At 41.5% G+C, this 20,595-nt stretch overlaps 1 protein-coding gene across 7 annotated transcripts in view; it reads left to right on the forward strand.

Moving 5' to 3' along the window:
* The window catches only part of enox2 (ecto-NOX disulfide-thiol exchanger 2), a 256,095-nt gene that overhangs the window by 111,500 nt on the left and 124,000 nt on the right, over positions 1-20,595 (forward strand). For all 7 annotated transcript variants that reach the window (XM_046858788.1, XM_046858792.1, XM_046858794.1 and 4 more), the window contains one exon: positions 19,620-19,766. In XM_046858788.1, coding sequence (XP_046714744.1) covers positions 19,620-19,766 — 147 coding nt within the window. The remainder of the gene's footprint in view (positions 1-19,619; positions 19,767-20,595) is intronic.

The raw sequence follows: 20,595 nt of genomic DNA on the forward strand, positions 1-20,595 counted from the left end.
AACAAGGCAGATGTACAGGACAGAGGGGTATGGAGACAGATGATCCGCTGTGGTGACCCCTAAGCGGAGCAGCCGAAGGAAGAAGAAGAAGTTCAACCAGCGGAAGTGTCCATCGTTCTGGTTACATCCACCTATATTTCCACACAGGTCGCTGCATCATATTTTCCAGCACCACCATATGGACACGCATAGACTTTTAACTTCCCTCAAAGTCTATCTAGTAAATCGACAGCCATCTTGGCAACTTCCCCAGGCAGTTATTTCCAGTCACACAACACCAGCCTCCTATCTCCCCTTGAATGCAGAGAGACCCAGAAGCCAAAAATGGATTGACTAGATGACATTTCGAACATAGAATTGAAATGACACACATAGTGTAAAGAATGTTTTGGCTCCAATAATACAGATAAACATCCCTGCGTACTTTAGCTACCAAGCGGGTTGTATCTAACAATCTGATAAGCCAGGGTTTTTTTTCCCTGCCATATGGAAATTGGCTTTTTTTTTTTTTTTTTCTGAGGGTTACATTTTTCTTATTTTCTATTGCAGGATTAGCATTTATTGCTAGCTGCAGTGATTTTCCCCGTCACTGAAAGCATGTAGTCTTGTTAAAGCTTGATTAATTACCTAAGCAGCTTTGTTTTGCACAAAATAATCATTTTTGCTTGCATGGGCACATAAAAAAAAAGGCTAATTAATCATAATAAACAAATATTTTGGGAGGATTGCATTGAAGGCAAAGTCCTCTTGATCTGTGAAAGAGTTGCTACCAGGTCCAAGATATTTTAGGGCAAGATACTTATAGATACAACACAAATATTTATTGTGTATTTTGCCCTTTATCCAAAACGCAATTTTAGAATCTCATTTTCACGCTTGCTACAGGTTTATCTAATCGTTAACCAAGTGTTAAACATCCCTCAAAAGTTTTTTTTAGTGAAAAAGGTGAGAAAAGACCAAATGAGGGGAAAAAGATAGCAGAATCAACACCCCTCTCCCCCTCTACAGACACCCCACCAGCCTAACGGTGAGAATATTCTAAACAAAATTTACAATATTCAATATCTAATACAAAAACTGGGTCATGATGTACAATGGTTTGGGGACCCCTGGTATATCAGAGCAGGCAAGGTTTGTGTATGATTTAATCTGTTTTTACTGTAATCTCAGTGTCCTGTTCTTGGCAGACAGAAGGAAAATCCAAATAAGCTCTTTTTTGCTGTTGTAGTTCATCCCCTCATACGTTTTGTGCATTCTGGGATGCTTTTCTGCTCATCACAGATGCAGTGCTTGCTTAGCCTTCTTGTCAGCTTGAGCCAGTCTGCTTTGACCTCTTTCATCAGAAAGGTGTTTCAACCAGAAAAGCTGCATTGGAACTCTATTGTTTGTGTTTTGTTTTTCACACCATATTGTGCAAACTCGAGACACTGTTGCGCGTGGGGAAACCCATGGGAGATCTGATATTTCTGAAATACACAATCCTACATGGTCTGGACATAGTCACAACTATTCCCCTCTTTCCTGCCTCCAAGTGTGTGTAGCTGATTTTGAAACAGTGGCTCCACATTTACAGAGGTTATTAAATTAACTCAGTGTTTCTGGGTTTTTATTTCTGTGTTGAAAATCTCTTTTGCTTCTTTTTTTTTTCTAATTTCTAATCTAAAAACATTTGGAAAAAGAGAGAAATATTTGTTATTGATGTACAAAGCAGAACTGGGAGAGGGTTTGGGAAATGAATCAATTAGATGCTGTCTTTTTTTTTGTTGCAGTTTGATGCAGGAATTGTAGCATGAAGGAACATCTATTCTTTTTTGGCTTTGACATCCATGTCTAAGCCATGGCTGTTGTTTTTTTCTGATATGTTTTCTCAGTGTTACGGAGAAACGTGACAGTTCCTCTGTTGGAATTGCTGTAAAGTTCACAGATGCCACGCTGAGTGTTCAATGTTCCTGGAAAGATCTGGAGCTCGTGACTGCATGAAGCTGATTAGACACTAACCAAAGATTCATTAGCTTTATTTAATGGAATAGAGATGAGTGGTTGGGAGATTTGAATAAATTAACCTTCACTGGCTCCCTAGACGTGTGGAAGAATAGCAGGGGGGGTGAGGATGAATTTATCCCTCATCACCACAACGACTCGGGATTATATAATGGATTGATTGTGTGCGTTATAGTTGCGCGTGACGTATTGTTACTCGCACGGCACGAGGCACGGCTGCTTGTTTTAGAGCAAGCTGTTGCAGAGGAAATGATTATTATGATTTTTTTTTTTACTTTTTTTACTATGTTTTTCTGCTTTACCTCTAGCGTGTCCCATTTTTCCAGCTCACAAAAATCTGTAGACGTCTGACTATATTTGTATGTGATTTTGGAACATCACATTCCACAAGTGTGCTTGTGGAGATTTGTGCTCAATCAACCACAATGGTTTTAGTACTGGTGTAGGCTGAGGAGGTGCAGGTCAGATGTCTATAGCAGGCCAATCAAGATCTTCTAGTCCAACCCATGCACACTATATCTTCATGGAGCTGGCTTTGTGTACAAGCATTGTATTGCTGGTTAAAATGTTTTTAAAAGGTTTAATTTTTGTATTCAAAAACCAAAAAAAGTAGACATTTAGGAAATTTGTTCTAAATTTTTTATATTTTCTTAATTATTATTATATTTTGACTCATTCTCTATTGCTTGTCATGAAGTTAAATGAAATGATGTTTCCAATAAAAAGAAGAAAAGGCTGATCCCCCGCTCCCTCTTTTCACCTGGGATTTGTATTGACTCGCGTTTCAGCGTTAAACACCTAATAAACGTCACTGTGTTTAGACTTGGTTCAGTTGAAAAATGAATATGTGCAGAGTCTTTTGTTTGCCAGGCTGTTAGGAAAATGAGATAATTACAGGATATTAGGGATCGACGCAGCAAATTGCTCTCATTTTGGCAATTATTGAAAGCAGAAGCCATGACACGACGACCAAACAGCTCGGCAAGTGCTCCTAGTGTATATTTGACGTCTATTGAACCCGAGTGATTGTAATGAGGCGCTCTCTTTAATTTCCTCCGGAGAAAAATGAATGAGGGTTAGGAGGATAGACCGCGGTGGCTCCCGAAAAAGACGTCCGGCTTCATACGGTTCCCAAGAAAGAACCCTGATATGTGTTTTCCTACATATTTGAGTGAGATTCGAGTGTGTGATTAGTAGTTTATCCATGGCACCACCTCAGTCATACAGCTGCAGCACACAAATCAGAAAAGTGCTGAGCACAGCAGGCTACAACCATGTCTGCTGCATAATCTTTTTTTTTTTTCTTCAAACTTCTGAAAATGTCACCCTACTCTAATGGGAATATATTAACTTTTACTTCAGCCTCAGCGTCACGGTCATTGTTTTCCTGTAATTTCCATCCTGTTGACCTTCATTAGTGGCGTCTTTAGGAAACTGTTGTTTTTGTTGAAGTTAGTGATGAGGTCTAATGACTTTCCATCATTCCCACACAGCTGACGTGGAGTTGAGGTGAGACAAAAGTGGGCGTATCACGAGTTTTCCCCCGGGGAACTTCCAAACCAGCCAGATGTATAAGCCGAAGGTGTCGCCTCGGGGGTTAGTCGATCCAATCAGTGCCTCTCTCCCTCAGAGAAACTTTCAACAAAGCATCTATCATGTCCAGCAGTGACTCAGCGCAGGCTCCAGGAGCTGCTGTCTGTCTCGAATAAAACCTTAGTGCAGCCTTTTCTTTTCTATGTTCCCCAAGAGGTTCATTTTCCTGAAATGGAATTTGAAACCAATCGTTGTGCTTATAGGCCTTTAGTTAATGTGCTGGTTTACTGGTTCAGCTATAAATACTTAAAGAAACAGATTTAAATCTACATGGGAGTCTTTCGATTTTGTTTGATGGACGAGTCATAAATAAGTATTTCACACTTATAACATATACAACATATAACATATAGTCTTCAAATCTGTGTGGCATTTTTTTATTTTTCTCTTAATACACTTCAAAGAACAAAAAGTATTGAGAAACCTAAATTGCCCAGCCATGCGCGGTTCTTCCTCAAAAATGTTACCGCGAAGTTCGAGGCACACAATATTATAGGGTTTCTTTTGGATGCGCCATCATTAGATTTTCTCATTACTTTAACTCCATGAAGATACGGTATGCATGGTTTGGAGTGGAAGATCTCCTATCTCCTAGCTCTGACCTCGACCCTTTTGAACATGCTGACTGCACCCCAGGTGTCTCTCATCTCACCTACATCAGTACCTGACTTTACTAACAACTAACTGTTATGACTGAGTGAGCACAAATGCACTCCAAAATGTAGTGGAACATCTTCCCAGAAGAGTGAAGATTGTTCTAACAACAAATCGGGACTAAATGTAGAATGAGGTGTTCACAAAGCACATACAAATCTCCCGTATAGTGTATGTTTAACCATGAGGTGGATGTATATATAATGCAACTACACTAGAGTCCCTGGGTTTCACATGTTCGGACTCCAAACACTCCTCTGGGTTTTTTGGCTTTTTTTCAACCTAGTCAGATTATATGTAGTAAGATACTCTAAAGCAGCAGTCCCCAACCTTTTTTTGCGCCACGGACCAGTTTAATGTCAGACAATATTTTCACGGATCGGCCTTTAAGGTGTGGCGGATAAAAACAACAAAATAAAATGATATGACTGGCAAAAAACTGGGATTTTCCAAATATAATAATAAACGTGAATCCACTGTGTTGTTGTTTGTTCATTTCGCTATCTTGGGGGTTTTAATTTAGCAGTAATGTATTATGTGTTAGCGGCCAGAGCAGCCCCTTTAAGAAGGTAGCAGATGGAGGTAAGACATGTGACCGAGGCATCATTACACGCATCAGGAGTGAGTCATAGACAGATGTGGTGGAGAGAATCTGGTAATTTTCTAAAATAAAACATCGTTCAGAATCAGATAATAAATAAAACAGAAATAATGTATGTTATGTATTCTTTCTGTGCGGCCCGGTACCAATTGACCCATGGACCGGTGCCGGTCCGCAGCCTAGTTGTTGGGGATCACTGCTCTAAACCACCTGTAGGTGTCAGTGTGCATGTTATGGACTGGGTGGTATAATTGCCTACCGAATGTCAGTCAGGGGTTGTTTCAGCTACGACTTGCCATCTAGTGGATAGACTTTAATCTTCAACATGAAGCTACGCAGACGAGATGATGAAAATCACTACTCGTGCAGCAACTCCACACACATTTACACGTAGTCATGCATCAAGTGCAACACCGACCTTGGAGGATCTTTGTCAGCGGCTCATTATTCTAGACTTTTTCTAGATCGATTACATTTTCTCCGCCTCCAAGGATGAGTGGCGTGTGAGTCACTTTCAGTCGCAGAGAGCCGAACTCAAGGTCCGCGTGGAATATCGGAACAGGAAGCTATAAGATATATAAGAGAATTGTCTATGCAGCGCAGATGAGTTCGTTCTAACAGTGAATAAAAAACAAGCTGTGAGCAGAAATCTCTTGCAACCTGCAATTAATTTGATGAAGTTTTGTATAGGTTTGAGGAGATAACAGTAGGTTCATCTATGAAGCCGTATACATGATAAACGAGGCGTATTTGCAATGTGAAGTGCTGTCTAAATGTGTGTATGTAACAAGGACGATGGTTTGCAGCTTCACCGATCTAGAGACGGAGAGCTCAGCCGTTCTGTTTTGATCGAGATGAAATGATGAAAGAAATAATAATAAAACAGAACCACGTGGCTGCGCACATGTAGCGGCAATAACTTGTGCACAAGAAAAGCAAAAAAAAATAGAAAACCGAATAATAAAACGTAGCGTATTTTTAATAGCGCTGTCTCTAAATGCGACGCGGTATGATGTATGGCGATGAAATATGATTAATGGAGACATGAGCATTATTCACGCATCCGCGATACCGAAGAGACACGACGCCGCTGTGTTGCTACGTCCGTTGCCTTTGGCTTTTGCTAATGAGCCGACGGAGTACACGCTAAAACAATCCATAGACAAATAACGTGAAAAACAGCGACGTGCGCGATTAGAAGCCCGAGAGGAAAAAGTTTGACATGAGCGATAAGGCTGGTCCAAATGCATTTTTACTCTTTTGCTGAGTTTGAGATTATTATTGCGATTGCAGACAGCAACGAGACGGCGTTCAAACTAGCTCTCACGAAGACAGAGAGGAGCTGTGCATGTCGGGCTGCCGGATTCGGGAGAGCGTAATTAAGTGGGGTAAATGAGCAGCCAGACGTCACTCCGGAGTCGGTCTCTATGGGTCTCTCTGTGCTCGTATTCATAGAGACGCCTCTATGCTGCTTGTTTTCCTTGCGCATGTTTGTCTTTGCGCGAGTTTAACGAAGCATGCTGGCTCTTTCATGTGTGCACTGGAGGCAGGTGGAGCGAAAACGACACTGCTTGCCATTCACGAAAGCCACCTTTGAGGCCGGGCGTCTCGCCTAGCGCACTATAAAGAGCCTGCTGTGCCAGACATGGCCCTTTAAAGCCCAATCAGCAGTCCTGTTTACACTCGCGGAGACAACTTCACAACTCATAATTGATCCATTCAAAACCTCGTTTCACTTCCAGTTCGTTCACGCCTCAAGCTCGTTTTTTTGGCCTCGAGTGGTTCGTCTAAAAATGTCTTCTCTGGAAATGTATACTTCCTCTGCTATTTATATGTTAGGTCTGTTATAAAAGATAATTAAGCACATAGACTATTGGGACAAATGTTTTGGGAAACGTGACTTTTCCAGCCATATGATACGATGTGAAAAAATCTGGTGGTACATCTTTTCAGAAGAGTGGAGGTTGTTATAACAACAAATTGGGGGAAGTGGTAGGTCACTGGTTAAAGCTTTGGGTTACTGTTTGGAAAATCGGGGGTTTAAACCCTGGTATCACCGAGCTGACACTCTTGGGGCCTTTAGCAAGGCCCTTAACCCTCACTGCTCCAGGGGTGCTGTATCATGGCAGACCCTGCGCTCTGACAATTTCCCTGTGGGATCAATAAAGTATTCTAAAATTAAAAAATCAATTGATAGAGACTAAATGTGGAATGTTAAAAAAACATACATGTTTTAAGGTGTCTCTAAACGTTTAGCCTTAATGGGATCTGGACCTACTCAGGCACCAAAGTTAATAGAGCAGTAAGAATTCCGTACACAGCTCGGATATTCCCTGCGAGCGAAAACATTAAGGCGCCTCGTTCATTTATCTGTCCGGCGCTCTCGCCATTCCACTCAGGCGACGCGCGCGGTTTGGAAATGTGCTTGCTAGTGTGCTAGACGAGCGCGACTAAGAATAGAGATGCTCAATTCATTTGTGTCTCTTATCCCGAATCAGCACCCAATCCTCTCTTGCTGAGTGCCTGCCTTGTACACCTCATGACTGTTGTTTCATCACCAAGCTGACAAGAATTAGTGCACCAGAGTTTGTCCGCTGGCTAATTTCGGCTCTCAACGAGCTCGCGATCAGGCTCAGCAGAGTGGCAGCACCAGGTTGTCATCTGACCTTGAAGTGCAACAGCAGCTTCCACACACTGTGATTATTTATTCCCCAGCACCTGGTAGCTGGCGCAGTGCAGCACAGGGGTACGAGTGCTTCCAGAATGGGACCTGTTACTTTAGTGCATTCTTCGCTGGACTGAACACTGTGACCCCTTTTTCTACACAATGTCACCTCATGCCTGTCCTCTGGCTCTGTGCCACCTTTCAGATTCACGCTTTAAATAAAGCACCAGTCACATTAGCAGTAGTCACATATTTGAAACACACCAACGGTTTGCTGGCTATAAAAAAAGGTTCCTCTCTGAATTATGTTCATATTGATTCTTATATTAAATGTAATCTGCAGAGGCATGCAAGGTTTCGTTTGTGTTTTTTTTTTTTGTAAGTGACATGTTGGTTTATTTTCTATTTGGATAATAAAGCCACAATGCCTGCTGAAAGTTCACTTGAAAATTAAAGAGAGTGATGCAGCAGGGCTTTAGTGGTAAGGTGCTAACTCATTGGTAAAGACAGTTTAGCTCCTAAACTTTGGAGTAGTTTTACTGACAGTGTTCGGGGTCAGACACACTCTTCCAGTTTAAGTGCAGATTAAAGACGTATCTTTTTAGCGAGTTCTACACATAACACACATCGCATCATAATCTTGTGTTTCAGAACATCTGATCACATGCACATTATCAACTTGTGCTGTTAATATCATTAACAGCAGTAACGCTAATTCCTCTCCACTGCTCTCTACCCATCCTGAGGTTGCAGCAGCCCCAGTCACGTCCCACCTCTTGAAGATTGTGGACTTTTAAAGAAGTAGATGTCGACCCCGCAAACATCCCGGACCATCTAGAGACAAACCAGCGCTATTTGGATCCCACTTCATGTAGAGTCTGGACATTGGACCTCTTTGAGTGTTTAAAGGCTCTGGCATGGAGAAGCTGGTGTTGAATCTGAAGCTATTTTATGAGTTGCTCAGTAGCTCCTGGTTCCACAATGTCAAGTGACTGTAGAAAGGACATTACTCACAATCTTACACTCATGTTGGTTCTCACTCTCTCGTGTTTTGTATTGTTTTAAAGACTATAATCACACTCTTGATGAAATGAAAATGGGTTCCTTTTTTGAGTCTGGTTCCTCTCAACGTTTCTTCCTCATAACATCTAAGGGAGTTTTTCCTTGTCACAGTCTCCCAGGCTGCTCATCAGGGATAAACACACTTCATTCCCTTTAATTCTTAATTTTTTTAAGCTGCTTTTTTTAAGACAATGTTCATTGTGAAATGCACTATTGAAATAAACTTGAACTTGAACAGTATATGCTGGACTTATTATCAGAAGGTCACGAGTTCAAATCCTAGCAACACTAAGCTGATAGTGCTTTGCCCCTAAGCTCTTTACTGCTCAATAATTATTTATTATTTTTGTACAATATAGATTACTTTATTGATCCCACAAGGAAATAGTTATTTCTTTAAATATTCCAGGGTCAGTCATTAAACAGTGTGCCTGGAGCACAGAAGGTTAATGTCATTGCTCAAGAGCCCTAAGAGTGGCAGCTTGGGGATGCGAGGCTTAAACCCCCGGTCTTCTGATTAGTAACCCAAAGCATAAACCACTTAGCTACCAAATATAAGATACCACTTGTATAAGTCTCTCTGGATAAGGGCATCTGCCAAATGCCATAAATCTAAATGTAGTCCCATCACTTCATCTGTACACTCTGATCAAACAGATCAGCTTCTGGAAACCTTCATTTTAATGTGAATGTCATTCACCATCTTATAGATTCAAATTTATTCATTACAATGTTATCATATACATAAGCATACAAGATGTGCAATTATCCACTGACTAGATTTAGATATGAGTGACAAAATACAGTAAAACCTCGGCACTCATCGGCTTTATGACGACTGAAAAATGCTTGTCGCATGCTCTGAACTCGACACTGACTCTCGCAATGAAACTGGTCAATGCTTCGGTCTCGCGGTAAAACAGATTCACGAAGAGTCTCATGTTCTTCCACCTATTAGTTTGGTATTCGTCAGCAGTTTCAGAACGGATTACTGACGAGTACCGAGGCGTTACTGTATGTAGTTGAGATGCACTATGTAAACAAAAGCTGAAAAAAAGTCTGATTAGTATTTTTTTGATCAACCCATTCCACAGCATTCCCATATGCTTTTATAATAACCTCCATTCTTCTGGGAAGATGTTCCACCAGATTTTGGAATGTGCTTGTGGAGATTTGTATTCATTCAATTCTACAAGAGTGTTAGTACTGATGTCATGTACTGATGTAGGTGTGGAGGCCTGGGGTGCAGTCAGCATTTTAATTCATCCCAAAGGTGTTCAACAGGGTTGAGGTCAGAGCTCTATAGCAGGCCACTCAAGATCTTCCACTCCAAACTATGCAAACCATATCTTCATGGAATTTACTTTGTGCACAGGCTGGGATCTTCTAATTCAAGTGAAGTTTCATGCTACGACATCCATAGACTCTTGGAATTGTTCTTCTTCGAATAATGACTCCTGTAAACGCTTTAGCGACGTCCTCTTGTGACATCCGAGCAGTATGAACTTAAAAAAACAGCATTGACCAATAAATTAAGAGCATCACAAACACAGTGTCCTCAAAGCCAAATCTGATGCCTTTTGTGAAAAAGGCTTTCAGCATCGCTGCTAATAATATTAATCGAGTTTTACCCTGAAATGAAAATACAGCAGCATGAGTGTATCTACTGTACTTTCTTCTGTCTGTCTTTAAGAGCCCAGGTGAGAATGTGCAGAAAGGAAGATCAGTGCATTAGGTCAGTGATGTGTTAATGCTCGGTGACACACACACACATGCACAGGTGCATAAAATTGGGCCTAATCTTTGTGCTAAATTGTAGTTGAGGCTCAGCAAAGATGAACGTCTCACCCCTAAACCACCTCCACCGTGAACCTACCGATACTTTCAAGGTCCTGCTGAATGCAAGGCTCTGAATTAAAACATTGTCCGTGTTAAATCAATCACAGCAGCGCTGCCGTCACCGGGCCCAGCTGGCATTAATACAGCCTGTGGCGTTAAATGGGAAAGGGGCCTGCACTGGAATATTCAGCTACATTAAAAGCAGTGCACTGGAGCACAGCCAAAATATATCCTGGCTACGAGGGAGTGTGTTTGACAGCTCTCAATCTTTCGTCTCCGCCGAGGAGCCGCATGTGTTGTACTGCCACTGTAATGCATCTGGAGGAAAAAACGACATGTCGAACAGATCTCGGCTTTTGTAGTGTCAATGTCAAAGCCGGATTTCGTTTCCGAACAGCAGGCATGCAGGGCGTGTGTGTGTGTGTGCCTTTGAGGATTAGGATTCGTCCGGTTCAGATCTATACATCAGTGTGGAAGATATAGTGGATTATTTCACAGCGATAGGGTAGAGGAGAGGATTGGACTTTCACTGTGTTAATCGATGGCGTTGTTGAACAGAAGACATCCGATTTAACAAAAGGAAACAGAGTTTTGTTTTTTGTATGGAAATTTAAGTGCCGAACCTGAGGATGTGAGCTAAAGTTCCTTATGCTGCAATTATAAGATGAAAGCGCCTGAGAGAAGCTGTGAGGTAAAGTGGTTTGCTGAGGGAAAGCATTTTCTGAAGAAAATAGTAACTAGCATGCTAGTGTGCAGCATTGCTTCGCTTAAAATGACAAAGTTTCCATTATTTATGATAAGAAACGCCGTGTTCTGTGTATTTGTTTGATAAAGACGTAACGAACGATTCGTCCATTTTGAACGAGTCTTTGATGTGACTCAGAAGAGTCTCAAAGAGTGATTCGTTAATTTTCTACTGGACACGCACGAGCAAAGCGCCGCAAAGTCACCGTAGGTTATGTAGCGGAAACGGAATTTAGTAGTTTAGCAGAAATAAGAACAGAATTGAGTCGTTTGTTCTTTTATCACTTGACTCCCATATACGCTCTGAAGGCCGATTTACAGATCAAAAGCTCAGAAAAAAACTAAATGACTCAAAAAAAGATTTGTTTATTCCGATAACCGAGATTCAAAGAACCAAGTCACTAAAATGATCAGATCTTCCCATCACTGGTCATAAACATGTTAGAAAGTGGAGGCGGAGATCAGAGGGAGGGCTTTACGCAATAAAAAAAATAAAACAGGTCGACATTGACTGGACAAAAAAAAAAAAAATGTATCCGTGTGAATGTGTTCGATCATACACTATAATAACCCAAGCATGAATCTCCCCAGGGTTTGAGCCAGCATAACCTGACATGCGTGATCTCCTCTGTACCGATCTCAGCACCCCAGGCCTTCCCTGAGGCTCCCTCTATCCTTTCAGAGCAGCTCCCGTCTTTAATAAACTCCCTCCATTCCCCAGCACTGTTCTGTAAACAATGCCCAATAGCGTTGTTATGTAATCGGATCATCTGTGCTTTTATTATCTGTTTCTGCATTGATCTGCATCGATCTGGCCCGGGCAGTAGTGTGTTACATGGTTTTTTTTTTTTATGCATAATGAGTACGTTTGCCGATAGCACAGCAGAAGGTCTAGCGACGGTTCCCTGTAATAAAGCCCTCATGCTTCATGCGTGCTGCCGCTTTGCTAAATCAGTGCGGAGCAGGTGGCCGAGAGCCTTGCCGGCACAACAACCAGGTGTTCTCGCTGCAACTATCAATCTTCCGTTACTGTAAATATTGCACGGCTGTCTGTGAGTCACCAGGAAGCTACAGGGCTGTCGTCGGAAGGTCAAAGATCCTTTGATTGAGAGGAGCGGCCGAGACGTATGGAGAAAGGAAAAAAGTGACAGCAGTGAATCTAGTGGCTATTGGGCTTCAGCTAAGGCGGGGGGGTGGTGGTCACGACCGGATTAGATTTTAACACCTGGACCGGACCACCATATTAAATAAAGTATTGGGACGCCTGATATTTTTCAGCCTTTGGATGACGTAGATTTCGAATATTTTTTCCCCGTACTGGGACATGAAAATGCCCCTGTGAACAACATGAGCTCCATGAAGATATGGTTTGCATGGGTTGGAGTCAAGATCTTGAGTGGGATGAATGTGAACACTGACTGCACTTCAGGCCTCCTGGTTTTTGTGGGTGAGCGAGCAGAAATCTACTCAAACACACTCCAACATTTAGAACATCTTCCCAAAAGTGTGGAGGTTATTATAAAAGCAAAAGGGAACTGACTGTGGAATGCGAAACGAGTTCAAAAATCACATACAAATCTCAAATATCTCAAACTTTTGTGCATGTAGTGTAGCAGCAACGTCTTTATTTCTTCACTCGAGCAGGTAGATAGTTATAGTCAGTACAGGATCAAATGGTAGAGTTTAAAAAGGCAACGAAAGTAACTAGTCCATACCTGTTTTGGGTGTAAATCCAAATTTGGAATACCAAACAGATCCAGGGACGGACAGCAGCACTGCGCTACACCCATAATATAAAGAGCTTTCATGGGCGATAAAGCTCCTGCTCTGTGTCATTACCCAGACCACACTACATTTTATTTCCCATTTCCTCTATTCTCGCTGCATATCCTTTGCTTTCAGTCATTGTCATGCACTCACATCTCCTGCACCTCCCATTCCCTTTGCTTTAAATCCACTCTCCTGTAGCCATAGTGATGTTATCTTTTTTCCCCCTGCTGCCTCTCTCTCTCTCTCTCTCTCTCTCTCTCTCTCTGATTCATGAGTGGTATTTTCCCTTCATCTTTTTCTCATAAGGGGAGAAGTGGTTTTGACCAGCCGCTGAGTGCTGCCTAAATAACTCGGCCCATGCACGCTCTAATGGAGGAGACGGACCGTGTTAGTAGGAGTACGAAAAGCCTGGATGATCAAGCGCACAGACCTCAGCCTCAGGCGAACATGAGATGGGCATAGTATCTGTGCAAATAAGTAAATGAATGAATGAATAAATGTAGAATATAGAAAGCCATAGAAATGAGAATTCGACAATCTCTTATTTGCCACGTTAGTATTCATGCAAGCATGCTCAGCACCACAGGGGGGGGGACAAGACACTTTGAGATTTAGAGTTTCTCATTCACCATAAGCAAAGAAAAGGAAGGCATTCATGTATATTTAACCTAAAGGCACGCAGCGGGTTTGTGGAATCCGGCAACCAGGGAGATGAAAAAAAATTTAACCGCTCAGAATTCACGGACAGCGTGGCAGCCCGAAAGACAAATCGTCACAAGGAGAAGAAGAAGATGAGCAGGAAAGAAAATAGGAAAAGGAAGAGTAAGAATAATTTGAATTTCGGGTACTGGTTATATTTCTGCTATCTTGATAAACAATTGGAATGGACATAATGACAATACTGAGAAAAACTATTAAAAGTAGGATTATGTCAAAATAGAATTGTTATAAACTCAGTGACTTCTAGTGACACACTGCAGGCTTCAAGAACTGAAACACAATGCGATCCCGTGCAATACGATGCAATGAAACAATATGGATAGTTCGCTTTTATTTCCTCGGTTCAGACAGACAGCAAAATGCCTTTGTAGTGCAATAGAAAGGAATAAAAACCTTCTTCTCCTGTTCTGTTTTCAGGAAGATGCAGCTCTACCTCTGCCATGTTAATCTATATTCTTTGTGACTTTAAGGACATATTCACGTAGCAGCAGTGGTGCTGAGAGAATGCTCTTAAGAAACAGTTTAACGACAAGAAATCGATCTACATAGAAAATGTTCGAAATTATTGGTCACTTTTGAAATAATAATAAAAAAGCGCATCTACAAATAATTATATATAAATAAATCTTTTTATTCCAGTGGTTATATGGTTAAAAGTGACACGTGCATCACATTAACCCTTTTACCCTCCATAATATCCATACAATGAATAACATTTCGTGCAATTTGCAAAATCAAAAGAATATGGTGCATATAATGGCAAATATAAACCCAACATGTGTCTTTTTCCTGTATAAGTGGCATTGCATTTTCTATGTACAAGTAATTAGCAATGGCCAGTGTGTCTAGCATTTGGTTTCTGTTGGTTCCTGGTTTAAATAGAAACCCCAGTGATTTCCACCGAGGAAAACAAATATTCAGTTTCTACATTTCGATCTTTATTTTTTTTCTCTATATATACTTTCAGTAGACAAAACCTGCGTTGATAGACACCGATTCCAAAAGCTGCTTTCAGAAACCCTCTGGAGTTGAAATAGAAGACTGTGAGCTTATTCAGTCGCAAAATAAAAGCGGCATCTCAAGATGACTGCCTTGAGTATTTCTGTGCTGAGAGAATGCTGACCTCATTTCTGTATTATCACAGATAAGGTGGAAGAAGGATGGACTCTTTAGACATGGGAGTCCAGGGAGAGAAGCTGGAGTCCAAGGTGACCCTGGATTATACTCAGTGGGAGATAGAGTTTCAGTGTAGCGCAGAGCTTGAAGTGTAAAATCTACTTACATCTATTGTGAACAAGTTCTGTTCTGTTTGGGTTTGAATCAGGATTAAGCAAGGCCATGCTAATATTAGCGATTGGTCAGACACGTCTAATACACTGTGTGTTATAAAAAAAAACAACAATAACAAAATACTTTTTCAGTTATTGTTACCTTTGTATAAAATTAGAGCTGTTATTTCCCCTTATTAATTATATAAACTGTCCACTGCTATGGTATGTAATTTTCTTGATTTTTAATATATTGCTGTTTTAATGATTTACATTCAACAATACATTCAGCACAAGACTTATTGAAATGTTTTATTTAAATTGTTTTTTTTTTTTTTTTTTAAACTATGACAGCATAAAATGGAATAAGTCATGTGAAGGGATTTAATACGTGCAAGCTTTTGGAAAAGGGTGTAACAAAAAGAACACGTCATGACCTGCAACTCCAAGCTTTTCCATCGCAATTTTCCATCATTTGCCAGGCATGCAACTTAGTCTGGAGAAAACAAAGCAGATTAAAGGAGGGAGTTGGGTTGAGCATTAGTGCAGCATGCTGATCCACTAGAAATTTAACCTTGGGAGTGAACTTGGCTTTGAGCAAGTGGTTCATTACTGAAAATAAGACTTCAGCGCCTGCTCGGCATTGCTTTATAAATAACTGCGAAACAAAGGCAAATAAATACGGATAAAGCGGCCGCGCGAGCTGCGATTCGTGTTTGACTGTATAAAAGGCATCGTTTTACTCAGTACGGGAGCACGGAACTGATTTTGACCTGCGCTCGCTCGCTGTTTCCGCCACTTTCCCGTCTCCCCCGAGAAAAGCGCAGAGTCAACTCGTCTCATAAGCCAGCTTAATTAAAAAGCCCGGTGTAAATTAGACACTTCTACAGCAGACCGGCCAACATGTTTACAAGATTAATTGAAGCATCGTTCATACCTGAGAGGTGATTTGGGAAGACCTGCAGAAGCTGCCAGATGGAGCGAAAGTGCCGGGCAGAAAGACACAGAGAGCAGAACTACAGTAAATCAAGGAGCGAAGATCTATCATGTTCACTAGACATAAACGGACTTGTTTTTCAATCATGTGACAAGCACTCGTGGGGAAAATAAATTGTATTAAACATAGCACTACATGCACACAAGGCAATTCCCAAGTATGCTTGCTAGGCTTTGGGACTAGCTAACAGGAAGAAAGACAAAAAAGGGGATGGAAGAAAAGTTTTCCCTTAGTTTCCTCTGTGCTGCATTAGATTTCCCTGTTGGTTTGAGGAAGAGCCATGTGTAGTAGCGGCTGTGTTTTCCTCTCAGGCGGTTTTGCCTTGTTTTCTTTCTAACCACACAGTAGTCATGGCCTGTCCTTTTAGATCATGCCCGGCAGCACAGTGGAAAGGGAACACCGCGTTCCTTTAAAGCATGCTATTACACTGTGATAGAAACATTAGGAGGAAACGCTAACGGTGTACTGTAGCTGAAAAGACGAGCTGCTTTATGTATTCGTGATGAGAGATTCATCACGGGCATCGATGATGCTGAAGTGCGGCGTGCCACCGGCGATTGCTTTGAGACGGTTAAAACTCGCCTGTAAACATTTTATTGAATCGCTCGACTTAGATAACAAAAAAAAAAAGGGAGAAAGAGCAACTGAGAAACGTTCACCAAATCAGGGCTTTCAGACATGAATAAATGCATGAGTCTCATCTGGTGTCAGAGACAGCCGGCGGCCTGCAGTTCCCTTGAAAGAATAGTAAAAGCTTTCGCTCACAGGAACTGCCCTTCATCAACTGTCGTTCCCACCCACTCTCCTATACTCTCTCTCTCTCTCTCTCTCTCTCTCTCTCTCTCTCTCTCTTTGCATATTCCTTGTTCCCTGCTTTTTCTCTCATCTCTCTGCTTATTTCCTCACCATCTTTTGTGCATTCCCCCCAATGCTCTCTCTGTCTAATGATAAGACTGGTGTATGTGTTCTGTGTGCGTGATCTCACACGCGTCCGTATCAGTCCTCAGCTACTAACAGCAGTTCGAGGAGTAATAGTCATTTAAATCTCATAAGTAGCTCTATTCAAGCATCACAATCTGAGGGAAAAGTGTAGCATCTCAGCCAAAAAAAATGTAATTGCTTGGATTGATACTGTATGGAATTCTCCATATATTTGAATTGACATTTTGTCATAGATATAGATTTGGTTTGGATTTGCTTTTATCAGTAAAAGCTGATACTGTAGGTTTTGTTTTGCCAGAATGGATTTTTCTACTTCCAAGCATTAATAAGTGGTGAAGGTATTTAAACAGCCTGGTTGAAACAATAATCCATCATAGAGCCCCACACAGGATTTTAGAGGAAACAATTCACCTAATGGGGATGTTTTGGGGAAGTGAGAGGAAACTGGACAACTCTGCATGGACAGTAACACGAATTCAGGATCCAGAGCTGTAAAGCAGTAGATCAACTGGTTGTGTCATTCTGTCACTCATTCTCTAATATCTCTTAATATGGACAAGGTCTCATTCTATAAATTGATGGAAGTGAGCCACCATATCTGGTCAGAGGTGGCAATCGATTTGTCCTTAAACAAGGGAAATGAAGAACCAGATTTCTAAACTCCTGTTAATATTATGAACAGCAGCTACGCTAATTCCTCGCCACTGCTTCTCTTCCTCTACCCATCCCGAGGTCATTAAGATTATAGACCCTCAAAGAGTAGATGCCGACCCCTCAAACATCCCGAACCATCTAGAGACGTACCAGCGCCTTTTGCATCCCACTTGATGTAGTGTTTGGACATTGTAATTCTTAGAATATTTAAAGGCTCTGGCTTGGAGAAGCTGATGTTGGATCTGTGATGATCTCAGATGATGAGCTATTTTATGAGTTGCTCAGTTGCTCCTGGTTTCACAACGTCACCTGACTGTATAAGACTGTAAAAAGTACATTACTTACAATCTTACACTCTGGTACTCATGTTAGTTCTCACTCTCCAGTGTTTTGTATTGTTTTTAAGATTTATAATCACACTTTTGATATCACCCAAATGAGGTGATATCAGCCTTTGCTCCACATGTGCATCAATGAGCCTCGGACGCGCAAGACCCTGTCGCCGGTTCACCACTGTTCCTTCCTTGGGCTACTGTTGCTAGATACTGAGCACTGCAGACCAGAAACACCACACAAGAGCTGCAGTTTTGAAGATGCTCTGACCCAGTCGTCTAGCTGTCACAATGTGGTCCTTGTCAAACTCACTCAAGTCCATACGCTTACCCATTTTTCCTGCTTCTAACACGTCAACTTTGAGGACAAACTTTTCACTCGCTGCCTAATATATTCCACTCAGTAACAGGTGCTATGATAAAGAGATAATCATTGTTCTTCACTTCACCGCTCATAGTGTTATAATGTCATAATGTTATGCCTGATCGGTGTATGTTCAGCCGAGGTCCTTAACAGGGCAGAGGTCCTGACAGATGAGCAACAGTCAGTAATTTTAGACTTACAAAGTGTGCCTGTATGAGAGTTCGGCATGGTAAACTAATATCTCAGGCTATATTCCTAATGTGCATTAAGGTCCAGAATCCTGACCATGAATCAAGCAGGTGTATCGAATCTCATTTTCCGTGCGAAGGCTTGGTTTAATGGACAAGAAAATGCGAGTGTCATGAGCGTGTGCTGAGATCTTAATCAGAGATTTTGCTTTCTGGCTCATCACAGAGCAGCAGCCTTCGTCTCTCATTAGCAGCCCATTACTTGCCAAGGACTTTTCACTACTTTACCAAGCTCTCTAGAGAACGATGGAGAGAAAGCGATAGCAATAGCACATAAAGCCCAGTTTAACTGGTCGTCAGTGTCTGTTCTGTCATTCTACTGTTCCAAATTCTGTTTTTATTTTTTCCTCCCTGTAGCAGATTCATATTCACCATCACCTTAGTTCTGATCTGTTCTGACCTTAGTTCCATGGTGACTCCTTTGGTTTCTCTTTCTCTCTTTCTCTTTATGTACCACTGTATTGTCAGAACAGGTCTCGGAGGTCAGGTACAGGACAGTATGGCACACCTTTAAAGCTGCACTTTGTGAACTTTGTGTCAGGCTTCCTCTCTATTCGAGTTGAGAGGAAGCTACAGGACACAAGGTGACATTTCCGAACTCCACCCTTCCTGTTTTCTTAAGAAAAACGAAGGCAAAAGGGAAAAAAAAAACCACAAGGACTGGTGATGAATATTGCATGAGAACAGTGCTGGGTTTCCCATTTGTTTTCTGAATAGCACCTCACATTTACTGTAGGAGATAACGGAACACCTGTATGTTAAACAGAACAATCGCTTTAATTATCGGCTTATTGTGCCTCGGTTCTGAGGCAGCATCCTTGGTGTTATTGAATCTGTAATTCATCAGATCATTTGGCTTTTGTTGTCTTATCTCTGCATTTTTTTTATTTTATTTCCACACGAGGAACAGGAGGGTAGTTTGTGGATATCGATTGCTCGTCTGTCGTGCGCAGGGGCCTGAAGTCAGTTTATATAATGGGATTGAATAACGAGTCAGAGGGGTTAATAACCAATGGGAACCTTTGTGTGGATAATCCCAGCTTTTTTTTTTTTTTTTTGCCTTTTGAATGAGAACCAAAATGATTCAAAAGGGACTCATTCGGAGTTTGCATATTGATTTCATTTGGTTATGAATGCATCTTTGTTTTCATGTCTCTTTTTGCAGGACTAAACCCGTTACCTTTTGACCCTGCAACCAACAACGAGCCGCTGCAATTTACTAACTCCAATGGGCCTCTGGTGTCCGAGTGTCCTCTTGAGACCAGTCCTGACAACGGCAGCAAGAAAAGGAAGAGACCTAATCTTCCTCCAGGTAGGCACTAATTAAACTAAATTGGACTTGGGCATTTTTATATATTTATATGGGTTTTATGACATGAAAACTTGACACTCTTCAAAAAAAGGTTGCTTGGATATTACCAGTGTTAACTTATGGGACAGTACCCTGCTATGAAACGTCTCAAGCTTTCTTTTTGTGAGCATTTTTTTTTAATACTGTGGAATTACTTTAAAATAGCTTTCAAATTAAAATGGCTGTTTTCCTGATGCTCGGCAGTAAATTTAACAGCAGGAGAATTCGACGCTTACGATCCAGGCTGGTCGGATTTGACCTCTCGGAGACTGCCGTGAATTTTGCTCAGAAAATAAATCAATCTATCAAATGACAAGCAGATCTCAGGCCGAGACTTGACTTTCCCCTGCCACCTTCCTATTTCCCTGTGGATGAGCGACATTAAACCTACATTAGGATGCTGAGAAAGAGGATGGAGAATAAGGGATGCTTGCGTTCAGACTCCCTGCTCTTCTTGTTGTTAATTACATGAAATGAATTGTCACAGTTAATGAGCCTCTTGTTTCGCAGGTCGTTATTGTGTTGTGAGATTTGTACCGTTCTCAGTCATGAGACGATGGCACCTCGTCAAGGACCGGCGTATACAGACGCCGCGATGTTCCTCTGCTCGAACTTGAAATTGCAGGCAAACACAGTCATCGCTCTTAAGTGCGGAGCGGTTTTTTTTTTTGACTCTTGGTGGTCCTGTTTGCTTCTGGAGCATGGAAGCCACTCAGAGCTTGAAGTGACTGTGATTAGGGCCTAAATGAATGCAAACGACGTGCTTCTCATCCATGCTCTGTTCTTTCTA

This window comes from Silurus meridionalis, chromosome 10 (genome assembly GCF_014805685.1).
Source record: "Silurus meridionalis isolate SWU-2019-XX chromosome 10, ASM1480568v1, whole genome shotgun sequence".
Taxonomy (NCBI): domain Eukaryota; kingdom Metazoa; phylum Chordata; class Actinopteri; order Siluriformes; family Siluridae; genus Silurus; species Silurus meridionalis.